We start from the raw sequence: 10,979 nt of genomic DNA, 5'->3' as shown, positions 1-10,979 counted from the left end.
TATTTTGTTTATATTATCTAATTATATGTAACTAAACTTATTTAAATATACATGAAAATGTAAACTGAACACCTGAAATCGTAGCCATTTAATTTTTCCCGAATTGAAACGCTTCAAAGTGTAAGCCAATTTAATTTAAATTATTTCCGTTTGAGTGATGACATATTGATGGTAAAAAGGAAGTGCCATTTCATAATGATAAACTTTTGTTTAATCAGTGGCATGTTTTCATGGAATTCATTATTTTGACACACGTGTTCAGTCATCCAGCATGGATTTTTCCTTGGTTTCCTTCATGAAGAACGTAAAATACAGGAAACTTAATGCCGTGACACCTGCACAGGACCACATGGTGGCCGATATGCCCCACTGCTTCATGCAGATCGGGAATATGTTCAGCATGACGAACACAAAGCTGCTGCAAACCACAATTGCCATTGAGGTGGCCTTAGCACGAATCTACATCAAATGCAATTAAAATAAATCTCATTTATATATTCTTTTAAACTGTATGGCTTTGGAACATACCTTGACAGGGAACATTTCCACGAGGCTGACAAAGAAGCATCCCACCAGGCCGATGTTGCCCAGGAAAATGTCCATCGACATGAGGAGCAGAGGCACCCAGCTGTACTCACCCACATCGTGAGTCTCGGCATATTTGGTGAAGCATCCAAAGGTCGCCAGACTAATGGCCACTCCGGCCGTGGAGACCAGCATGAGGAGCTTTCGGCCACAGATGTCGCACAGCAAGGTGGTCACATAAGTGCCCAGGATTTGAACGGCTCCAATTATGATGCTGCACGTATCGGGATCCATTGTGCTGCCCGAGTTGGCGAATATATCCGACATGTAGTTGACCATGGTGAAAAGACCACTGAACTGATTGGCAATCATTAACACCAGAGCGGGTCCATAGGCCTTCAGAGCAGGTCGAGTGCCTTCCGGAGTAACAAACATTGAAATAAACCTATATTAAGATAGTTAGAAACTTACAAAAGTCCTTAAAGGTGATGGCATCCTGCAGTGGATCGCCTTTGCTCAGTGCTATCTTCATGATCTCAAACTCCTCCATAGCCCTATTCTGGTGGTGAATATTGTCAGAGTCCTTGATGTTCTTGTAGTAGCGGAATGATCTCTCGGCGGCGGAGTATTTGCCAATCCTTATGAGATGCATGGGCGACTCCTTTATGAACAGCAACACAGAAACAAGGTAGCAGACGGGCAGTATCAGCACCATAAAGGGTATCGAGTAGTATGGCAAGTGGGTGCCCATGATGTAGCCCACAAGAACGCCAACATTGACCGATAACATGACCATGGCAGAGAAGGTGCCTCTGATGCTGTTGGTGGAAATGAATGAGTAAGTGTTAACTAATATGTGTGATAGCACTTCAGCACTCTTCCTGTCGTGACGTTCAAGTTCATTCTAATCTTTTGCCAGCAGCGAGCTATCGTGACAATCCCCGTGGCGACAGCCATAAATTATCCACTTACTTGGCATCTGCGATTTCACTGAGGAAAATGGGATGAACAATGTACATGCCGCCGCCACAGATGCCAGCCAAAAGTCTGCCCACGTACAGGTACTCCACACTCTGGGCAAAGTAGACCAGGATCCAAAGGCACGAATGTGGAATGGCAATTAGGAGCAGACACCTCTTGCTGCCCAGGCGCCCGAGCAGGCAACCAATCAGAATATTGCCAGTCACCGAGCCCATGCCCAGCATGGAGCCCACCCAGGAGATCTCGAACTCGGACTTCACCTCAAAGCCCACAGGAGAGTTGGACTGCAGCTTCCGCAGGGTGGGCGATAGCCATCCGATGCCGATGCCATGTGATATGGATATGACATTAACTGAATGAAGCCCGAAATAAATGTCATACACTGGGAGTCCTTGATGGTACAAGAAAGGACTACTTACTCAGCAGCGTGGTGAGCAGCTGATATCGATTCCTGCGATTAAGCAGGCAGTTTGGTCTTTGAAATAACCGCATCAGCATTTTGTACCCAAAAATTTGAATGTACACTTCACATATGAATTAAATATCACCCCGATCTTTATTCAGTCTTCATCTGGCAACGTATCTCTGACCACTGAAAGGGTTTTCCGCTGAGGAATCGGCTTAAGTATCCGGCCTGTATCCTCTGGCCGTAAAGATAACTACTGGCTTAGGCTAATCGGACAGGTGCTACAAGTGTGATGATAACCCATTATCATTCCAGTAAACAAACTAAGCCTCCAGTAGCGATTTTCCATTGGTCTCCTCCAGAAAGAAGCAGAAGTAGAGAAAACAGCAGAACGTAATTCCACTACAGCCCAACATGGTAGCCGAGATGCCCCACACCGCCATGCAGATGGGAAAGATTTTCAGCGTGAGGAATACGGTGCTGCTCAGGATCACCACAAAGGTGGAGACGCCCACAGATCGTATCTGGAAATATAAAGGATAACATATGTGTACCAGTATAGTTGCGGTTAGAGGTAACCAAACCCACCTTGGCCGGAAAGAGCTCGACGAGAACCACGAAGAGGCATCCCACCAAGCCGATGTTGCAGAGGAGTACGAAGCAGGACAAGATCAGCAGTGGTAACCAGCCGAAAGCAGAGAGATCGATCACCTTGGCGAAGTAAGTGAAGGTGCCGAAGGCAGTTAGGCAAAGGGCGGCCCCCAAAGTGGAGGTCAGCATGAGAATCCTTCTGCCGTACTTATCGCACAGCAGAGTGGTCACGTAGTTGCCCACGATCTGGAGCACTCCGATGACTATGGTGCACGTGCCCAGATCCAGAGTGGTGTGGGATGCTGCAAATACGTCCGCCAAGTAGGTGGTCACACAAAAACTGGCACTGAATTGGTTGCTAATGAGCAGGACAGCGGCGGAGGCGTAGGCCTTAAATGCTGGTTTGGTAACTAGGGATTAAGGAAAGAATTAAAGTAAATATATAATTTGTGCTGACTTATCTGCTTACTGAAATCCCTGTAGTCAAAGGACTTGGCCTTCTCAGTTTGCTCCTTAATTAGAAGATACTTCAGCTCCTCGAACTCGTCCTCAGCCTTGACTTCTTCTCTCCTGATATTTTTGTAGAACATGAACGACCTTTTGGCCGCTTCGTATTTGCCCTTGCGAACTAGGTGATGTGGGGTCTCCGGAATGAAGATGTTGCAGATAAAATAAAATACGGGCAGGGCGATGATGAACGGGGGAGACGTGTAGTAGCCCACATTTGTGGACACTATATAGCCCGCCAAAACACCCGTGTTCACCGATAGTAAGATAATGGAGCCTAGGCGACCGCGCACACTGAAAAGATTTATGAGCAATTAGTTAACCATAGTATATTTCAGCACACATCACTTGGAGACTCACTTGGTATCAGCGATTTCACTTATGAAGGTCGGAAGGACGACGTAACAGGCGCCACCAGTCACGCCGGCCATCAGACGACCGATGTAGAGGAACTCCACGCTCTGGACGAAGTACACCAGAAACCAAAAGGTCTAGACGAATCCCACGAAATACAAGAGTGGTGAAATTGTGGCGCCAAAAATGCCGACTCATCTTACCGTGTACGGAATGGCAATGAAGAAGAGGACCATCTTGCGACCAATGCGATCCATGAGTAATCCGGCGATCAGATTGCCCATCACACTGCCAATGCCCACGAGAGATCCTATCCAGGACACCTGGCTCACGAGAACGGGAAACTCGAGGGGCGACTCATCGGTCTGCAGTTCCCTCATCACCGGCGACATCCAACCCACTCCAAGGCCATGGAAGAAGGTGGCTATGTTCACTGCAGAGTATAATGCTCTAGAATCTGAAGTCACGCACTTGTGCATCATTTGGTTCCTTACGCAGCAGGGTAACCAGGAGCTGGTGCCGATTCCTGCGTCCCAATAGGCAATTCGGATTGGCAAAGACCGCGGATAAGCGCCATTTGAACGTCATGGTCGAGATGCTTTCTCCACACTGAATGAGATTCATCTGCGCTCTCAACTTCCCCTTAAATATTTCGTGACCGGTTTATCTAAACCCGATAAGCCAATGACTTTTATGACGTCTACCGTGGATGAATACACTCGAAAAGACTTTCTATTCAAGATATTTTTTCTTTAAATTATTTTGTTTTGAAATACAAATAATACCAATAAGGTAACGGACAGGAATGTTAATAATATTCTGAAGCTTCAAATGGTAGTCAAAATTAAAGGATACCGTGTAAACCAAAAGGACTCCAGTCCATTCATTCACTTACTTGTCATGAGCAATCTTCCTGAGTAATGTTGGAAGGACCACCAGTAACTTCCGCAATTAGACGCCGCAAATGGAGGAACTTAACGCACTAAGCCATGTAACCCGTGCACCAAAAGATCTAGATTACGTCGAATTCCATGATGAAATAGCTAAGCACTTATCTTTTGGGTTATCTTGCCGTGTAAGGAAAGGAGGCACTAAACGTGACGACACGCTTGCAGCCAATACGATTACTAAAAGTTCAGGGCACAATACTGCCGAGCATACCTCCTCCGCCCGCCAAGGATCCTGTGCAGGATCTGTCCAGGACACGTTCCCCACAAGCTCGAAACAATCACAAGGGGTTTTTGTGGTTTCTGATTGATTGTTTCTTTTGGCTAGCAAAGTTACCAAGAACTGCCAAATAGTGAGGACAGGTGTTTAACGTCTTAGTTACTATATTATGTCTCAGATTAACTAATACTGTCTAGTCAAATAATCCCGGAGAGTCAAAATAAATGGTGGCAGAAGGCCCACGCATTTTCTTTATGGGCTTAAGGTCTTATTGTCAACAGTGTTTTTTCTTAAGTAAAAGAGTAAGGTAAAAGTTATATTGTAAAACTGAAATATATCTTACGAAACATGTGAATTTGTGCGCAAGCGGAAATTATCTGAAAACCTTCCTTATTTAATGAACATCTGGAACATCACGTTTATGTATAAAGAAATTAACACAACAAGCAGTACTTTAATCGTTTTCACAACTCTTTAAAGGTTTTAACTCATACTGTTCATGTAAATACCAAATTAATATTTGCTTTTCTGTGTCCCAAACAAACCAATATAAATTTTAAATCAGTCTAAAAATCCCAATTAAATCATAAAATTTACAAAAATATTTATTACAATTTCTATGACAAGATTAAAGTCATCGAAACGCATTTTACATTTGATTTATTTATTAGTTTAAAATCGACAACCTTTAGTTTGTTTTAAAGAAGCTAAAGCCCTTAGGGCAAATGCAGCTACTTGTTAATCTTCAATCATTGACTTTCCCTTGGTTTCCTGCAGAAACAACCAGAAGTAAAAGAACGTCAGCAGTGCAGAGGCAGCTGAGAACCACATGGTAAAGGATATGCCCCAGTAGTGCAGCATCAAAGGAAACAGTTTCAAGGTACCAAAGACAAGCAAACTCAAGAAAATCACAGACAACGAGGTGGCTAAGGAGCGAATCTGAAAGGATGTAAAACAGAGATGCAGTCTGTGGATATGATGCCCTTTGAATGCTGCTTTGAATATGCGTACCTTTACTGGAAAGAGCTCCACCAGGACGAGGAAAAAGATTCCAATCAGCCCTATATTGGCCACGTAACAGATGATAACCATCAGCACCAGAGGCAGCCAATTGAATTCACTGAGATCATAGATGTCGGCACAGTAGGTAAAGCAGCCGAAGGCAATGCAACCGATTCCCACTCCCAAGGTAGAGATCAACATCAGAACCCTCCTGCCCACGATGTCCACCAGTATGGTCGAGGTGTAGACGCCCACGATCTGGACTAATCCTATGATAATGGTGGCCGTATTAACGTCCACAATGGAGCCGGAAGCCTTGAAAATGTCGGACATATAGTTGATGAAGCTGAAAACGCCACTGAACTGATAGCCCAAGCTGAGCACAATGGAGGCGGCAAATCCCTTTAGAGCCGGCTTGGTCGCTGCAATGGGTTGATGGGATTTAAAGGGTGTCATACGTCGTTAGGGTCTCACTTACTGAGGTCCTTGTAACTGAGCGGTGTGGCATTCCTCGTCTGCTGGGACAAAACCGCTGTGCGTAGCTCCTCAAACTTGACCCTGGATGTTTGCTCGCAAACTGCACTCCGCTGATTCCTGTAGTATCTGAACGAGTTCTCTGCAGCAGCCAGCTGGCTTTTCCTTAGCAGATACGGGGCTGTTTCGGGCAACATTATATTGGCCATAAAGTAGGCTACGGGCAAGATAATGGCCAAGAAGGGTACGACATGATAGGCCAGATAAGTGCTCAGTATGTAGCCAGCCAGTATTCCCAAATCGACGGACAGCATCACCATCGAAGTCAGAGCCCCTCGAATGCTGGCAACTCGAGAAATTAGATTTGCTTTGTAGTTTCCAAGCACATCAACTCACTTGCTATCGGCCACTTCGCTAATGAAAATCGGAACCACCAAGTATCCTGCTCCGCCAGTGAATCCGCACAGAAACCTGGCTGCGTACAAGTAGTACACATTGGAGGCGCAGTAGATCAAGATCCAGATACACTAGAATGGTGGGCACTTTCTTAATTAACTAATGACTTAATTAACTTAAGGCACATTTACTTACCGCATAAGGTCCGGCCATGAGGTAGAGACAGAACTTCCTGCCCGCCCTCTCAATCAGCAGGGCTATGGTCAGGTTACCGCACAGGCTGCCCAATCCCAGCATCGATCCCAGCCAGGAAATCTGTGCGAGATTCACTTCAAAGTCCAGCGGCGAATCGGGCGTCTGGATTTTGGTCAGTGTCGGCGAGAGCCAACCCACACCCACTCCATGTCCAAAAGTAATAATGTTAACTGCTAACAAGGAGCATTATGAACTGCAATTGGATACCCGGCGGGGAAAATGAGGAAAGTCTCACCAATTACCGTGGCCAAAAGCTGATAGCGGGTTTTGTGCTGCAGCAGGGAGTTCTCGAAAAACTTGGCCATTCTAGCTCACTCCAGGGTTCTGCCCCAAATGCGAAAGCGTGTAGTTCTTAAATCCCAGCAGAGAATAAAGCTCCGGTGAATTGGGCCCCTTCATAAACTTTATATCGGCAATATTAGAGATCGCTGGCCATATATCTTTGTGGTGTTTTCTGAATTGGCGAACCCACCTCAATGTCACAAATTACATTGTAAAGATAGGTGGCGCAAGCTGCGGCCACCTGTTGTTCCTCGCCCAACGGATTAAGTTAGTTTAAATTACTTATTTTTTTTTGTATTTGTACAACAGACATTTCACAAGTCAAACAATTATTTGCCACTCTACCAAACCGGAGATGAGACCACAAAAAAGGGGCCTGTCTGTCTCGACTGGCCTTAAGCTGCAACGTTTACGATGTTGGTCCAGACTCAACAGACACTTTAGTAGATATGGCCAAAGGCGGGAGATTTCTGGTGAAAAAGTTAAATAACTGAAGTGACTCTTCCTGCAGCAAAATGTTTTGAAAGGATAATCCCATTAAAGGGCTTCTGCAACCTTTATTACCTTTGCAAAGTAAGTGCAATCACTTCTTCCTAGGAAAAAAACGATTTGCTTATTTTCATTTCTCTGCGCAGTTGCATTTATTATTTTCTCGCGAAAGCCAAGTTCACAGTGCACAACCTGGAATTAAATTCTCAAGAGAGAAAAATAAATTTTCATACACACGGATAGAGATTTTCTCATGGCACTTTAAAACCTAATCTGTGGCAAATTTAAGTTGGTGAGGCGAAAAACGATAATGATGTTTAAGTCCACATGGAGAACTGATCCTAGAAGCAGACTACATTTTTTAACATTGCCAAGGCTATACAAATTTCTTAGTTTAAGCAACCACCCATCTGAGCTTTGGTTTCTAATCTAAATATGTACCATGTTCTTAAGAAACAAGCCCATTGTTAGTAGTGCATTTAGGCCATTGAAATGTATTCTCTTATTTAGGTTTAAGTTCGTTTAAAAGCAAAAGCCCATGGGCAAAGCTCTTCTGAATAGTAGATGTTCCTTATCGCAAGCGATCTTATCTAATCAAAGATTTTAGTAACTGAAACGATCTTTTGTGTGGAAGATCAAGGTAGCCGAATAGACAACCGATTGTAGTAGTTATATTTCCATATAACAATCAAGCCAACTGTGCCTTCGTTTATGGCCGCAGGTGTTAACCGCATTTATTAACAACAATAACAATTGATTATTAAATATTAAATATTATTTTTAAGTACTAGAGACTGGCCAAGATGGCTTCAACTGTCTTGCCCTTGGTTTCGGGCACGAAAATGGCGATGAAAATAGCTGCTAGGAAGGATAAGCTGGCGAACATGAAGACGGTTCCATGCATTCCTAGGCTTGCGGTGAAAACCGGCATCAACTGTTATTGAAAAAAAGAATTTAATGATTTGCTAAACTCGAGTATCTACGCATAACTTACCTTTATGGTGCAGGTGGAAATCAACCAGAGCGCCGACATTAGAATCATTATGGCGGTGCTCCTCACCTTCTGCGGCATAATCTCCGATACCACCAGGAATGGCAGGGAGAGCAGTCCAACCGCAGCCAGGAACAGCATGAAGGAGAACCCGGCAAGGGGCACCCAGCTGTACGATGCCACAGGGTATCCGAGCATCTGGAAGTAGCTATACGTGCCCATCGCACTCTGGCCCAGTCCGATGCCCACTGCGGAGACCAGGAGCAGGATCTTCCGACCCAGACGCTCCACCAAAACGGTGGATGCGTAGGTGCCCAGCAATTGGATGGCACCCACTATGATGGCGGCCACCGTGGGCGGAAGGTTGGAGCCCGCCTGCTGGAAAATCACGGCCGTATAGTTCACCATGGCGAAGCATCCGCACAGCTGATTGAAGCTTATCAGTCCGAGTCCGATTAGGAATGCCTTGCCAGTCTTGCCCCCAGCTGGTTCAGAAATTAAATTGGATATATTAGAGTTATGGTGCAAAAAAGTTAATAGAACACCTATTCCAAAGTCATCTATGAACAGCCCATTTGCCAAAATCTAATGAACATAAGCTCATTACGTTTTGATTCAAAATTCGAAATGCATCCAGTTCAAACCCAATTATAAGCGGCTTGTTTTCATATGCGCACCAAATAAAATTGCGCATACGCCGTGTTGAATAGCCTATCTGTTTGAGGTCTCTTTTGAAATTTGAATTGGCTCGTCAGTGTGGTGGCTTTAGGTCAGCTTGAATTCTAGTTAATATTTCACTACGTCCTGTTGAAAACGCCCATCGACACCCCTCTACAAGTAGTTCAACCAGCACAAAACCCACTTTCGATTTCATCATAATTCACTGTGATCTCACCAAAGTCGGACCAAGTCACGCCGGTAGCTGCGCCATCGTCATCGTCGCCATCCGCAGCGGTCTTCTCGGTGGTCTTCAGCTTCTGCAGCTCCAGCTGCAGCTCCTCGCTGAGTTCCTTGGCCGGACTCGATTTGATGTTGCGGTAGTAGCGCAGCGCCTGCTCCGCCTCCTCAATCTTGTTCACCTTGGCCAGGTGCTGCGGTGTCTCCGGCATGAACCAGAAGCAGCCGACGAACACAAAGGACAACGAGGACACAATCCAGGACACTTGGGCATAGTTGAAGTAGTAGCCAAGAATGAAAGCCAGCAAGAGACCGAAATTGCACGTCAGCACCAAAAAGACGCCCAAAATACCGCGAATGCTACAATGAGGATATTTACTTGATTGCTTCTGGTTAAATTCTGGCGAGGAACTCACTTGTCGGAGGCCAGTTCAGCTACATAAATGGGAATTACCGTGAAGCAGCCACCGCCAGCGGCACCGCCAATAAATCGAGCGATAATTAAATGCATTGGGTTGCTCGCAAAGGGTATTATCACCCAGCCCACCTGTAAATACATTGTACATTTAATTAAATCTACAAAAGAAGTCAATTTCCCATTACCAAATTGGGAAGCGCCATCCACATGAGGCACCATTTCCTGCCGATTTTGTCCGCCAGCCAGGTAAACAAAAAACTGCCTATCAGGCCACCCAAGCACATACTCGACGCCACCCATCCCTGATCCGTTGGACTCAAAGGACCCGTCTCCAAAGGACTACTCTCGGATGAAAGCTCCAGGAAACTGGAGGATGGCCAACCGCAAAATGCGCCATAGGAAATCGTTATGATGTTTACTAAGTTGTTTACATGGAATGTAGAAAACAGCAATGGAATTTAGTTACACAGGATTATGAATTTTAGTCAGTCTACTCATGAAATTGGCATGAAATGTGGTTTGCAAGCACTGATTCCAAGGGATTATGCATTTAAATCCTTTCGTTTGCTGTAAAGTCAGCCTTTACAGCTATTAATTGGAATATTTGCACAGCAGTTCATTGGTACACATTGAAATCGCATAGAATATGGTTTGCACTAGAATTTGCGGTTTACTAACCACTTATGGCAGCCAGATACTGGTACTTGTCACCACCAGTGGAACTCATTTTGCGGGAATGTATTTCAATTAAAATCCTATTTGCGTTTATACATAGCCCCCCGTGAGAGTCCTCCGTTCAGGCTGATATTCACGCGGATCCGGCCGTCAAATATCCGTAGGTGTTCGCGTTTAACTAAGCGAAACCAGTGGCTGGATGATAATATTTATATAGTGCACTAGATCGTAAACGAGCTCTGCTGAACTACGACTACGACTGGCGTAGATTATAGACCGTTATCGCCGCCTCATTATGCTCCGGCCAAATGAGAGCAAAAGCGAATCCCCACATGCACTGTCACAGAATCTAGTTAATTACTGCCCGGGGTGTCAGTGCAAATTTGTTGTTGCTAACCCTCTGACGATTACAATGCCTTTTACAGCCTTTGTTTGCCTTTTCCTGATTTGATATGCATTCAATGGGGATTCTCTCTATACTCTTCCATGTCCATATACATCCACTCCGAAGAGAGTAGTAGAGAGCCACCATTGTAAATTACTCGTGCGCTAATATAATAATCGTGGCT

General features: G+C 44.9%; 4 protein-coding genes across 5 annotated transcripts; all 4 read right to left on the bottom strand.

The window, feature by feature from the left end:
• Window positions 1-115: 115 nt before the first annotated feature.
• On the bottom strand, window positions 116-2,038 carry LOC120320624 (facilitated trehalose transporter Tret1). The gene is made up of 5 exons (XM_039370866.2): window positions 1,926-2,038; window positions 1,498-1,858; window positions 997-1,343; window positions 529-941; window positions 116-459 (listed from the first exon to the last, which is right to left on the bottom strand). The coding sequence occupies exons 1-5, from the start codon at window positions 2,002-2,004 to the stop codon at window positions 259-261; spliced, it is 1,401 nt and encodes a 466-aa protein (XP_039226800.1). The 5' UTR covers window positions 2,005-2,038; the 3' UTR covers window positions 116-258.
• On the bottom strand, window positions 2,038-3,991 carry LOC6526707 (facilitated trehalose transporter Tret1). Its single transcript, XM_039370865.1, has 6 exons — window positions 3,859-3,991; window positions 3,568-3,797; window positions 3,371-3,501; window positions 2,973-3,304; window positions 2,501-2,913; window positions 2,038-2,436 (listed from the first exon to the last, which is right to left on the bottom strand). The coding sequence occupies exons 1-6, from the start codon at window positions 3,986-3,988 to the stop codon at window positions 2,236-2,238; spliced, it is 1,437 nt and encodes a 478-aa protein (XP_039226799.1). The 5' UTR covers window positions 3,989-3,991; the 3' UTR covers window positions 2,038-2,235.
• A 1,119-nt stretch (window positions 3,992-5,110) lies between these two features.
• On the bottom strand, window positions 5,111-7,025 carry LOC6526706 (facilitated trehalose transporter Tret1). Of its 2 annotated transcripts, none has more exons than XM_002087773.3 (6): window positions 6,894-7,025; window positions 6,599-6,828; window positions 6,404-6,534; window positions 6,012-6,349; window positions 5,543-5,955; window positions 5,111-5,470 (listed from the first exon to the last, which is right to left on the bottom strand). In XM_002087773.3, exons 1-6 carry the CDS (start codon window positions 6,961-6,963, stop codon window positions 5,270-5,272), a joined length of 1,383 nt encoding a protein of 460 aa, XP_002087809.1. In that variant the 5' UTR covers window positions 6,964-7,025; the 3' UTR covers window positions 5,111-5,269. The 2 variants fall into 2 exon arrangements, with proteins under 2 accessions (XP_002087809.1, XP_015053448.1); XM_015197962.2 differs by having other exon boundaries at window positions 6,599-6,831; window positions 6,894-6,994.
• Window positions 7,026-8,133: 1,108 nt separating this feature from the next.
• On the bottom strand, window positions 8,134-10,600 carry LOC6526705 (facilitated trehalose transporter Tret1). The gene is made up of 6 exons (XM_002087772.3): window positions 10,414-10,600; window positions 9,921-10,153; window positions 9,734-9,864; window positions 9,316-9,677; window positions 8,424-8,905; window positions 8,134-8,363 (listed from the first exon to the last, which is right to left on the bottom strand). The coding sequence occupies exons 1-6, from the start codon at window positions 10,460-10,462 to the stop codon at window positions 8,217-8,219; spliced, it is 1,404 nt and encodes a 467-aa protein (XP_002087808.1). The 5' UTR covers window positions 10,463-10,600; the 3' UTR covers window positions 8,134-8,216.
• Window positions 10,601-10,979: the final 379 nt, after the last annotated feature.

This window comes from Drosophila yakuba, chromosome 2L (genome assembly GCF_016746365.2).
Source record: "Drosophila yakuba strain Tai18E2 chromosome 2L, Prin_Dyak_Tai18E2_2.1, whole genome shotgun sequence".
NCBI lineage: Eukaryota > Metazoa > Arthropoda > Insecta > Diptera > Drosophilidae > Drosophila > Drosophila yakuba.
The sequence above is the reverse complement of the archived record's forward strand: the minus strand, read 5'-3'. Positions and strand labels throughout refer to the sequence as shown.

Coding starts and splice junctions, on each gene's coding strand:
- LOC6526705 (XM_002087772.3), bottom strand. CDS start 10,462: ATGAGTTCCACTGGTGGTGACAAGTACCAGTATCTGGCTGCCATAAGT. Junction 10,154..10,413: donor GTATCTGGCTGCCATAAGTG/GTTAGTAAACCG, acceptor TAAACAACTTAG/TAAACATCATAACGATTTCC. Junction 8,906..9,315: donor CGTGACTTGGTCCGACTTTG/GTGAGATCACAG, acceptor TTTCTGAACCAG/CTGGGGGCAAGACTGGCAAG.
- LOC6526706 (XM_015197962.2), bottom strand. CDS start 6,963: ATGGCCAAGTTTTTCGAGAACTCCCTGCTGCAGCACAAAACCCGCTAT. Junction 6,832..6,893: donor GCTTTTGGCCACGGTAATTG/GTGAGACTTTCC, acceptor GCTCCTTGTTAG/CAGTTAACATTATTACTTTT. Junction 5,956..6,011: donor GCTCAGTTACAAGGACCTCA/GTAAGTGAGACC, acceptor AACCCATTGCAG/CGACCAAGCCGGCTCTAAAG.
- LOC6526707 (XM_039370865.1), bottom strand. CDS start 3,988: ATGAATCTCATTCAGTGTGGAGAAAGCATCTCGACCATGACGTTCAAA. Junction 3,798..3,858: donor GCTCCTGGTTACCCTGCTGC/GTAAGGAACCAA, acceptor TATACTCTGCAG/TGAACATAGCCACCTTCTTC. Junction 3,305..3,370: donor AGTGAAATCGCTGATACCAA/GTGAGTCTCCAA, acceptor AAATCTTTTCAG/TGTGCGCGGTCGCCTAGGCT.
- LOC120320624 (XM_039370866.2), bottom strand. CDS start 2,004: ATGCTGATGCGGTTATTTCAAAGACCAAACTGCCTGCTTAATCGCAGG. Junction 1,859..1,925: donor GCTGCTCACCACGCTGCTGA/GTAAGTAGTCCT, acceptor GGCTTCATTCAG/TTAATGTCATATCCATATCA. Junction 460..528: donor TGGAAATGTTCCCTGTCAAG/GTATGTTCCAAA, acceptor CATTTGATGTAG/ATTCGTGCTAAGGCCACCTC.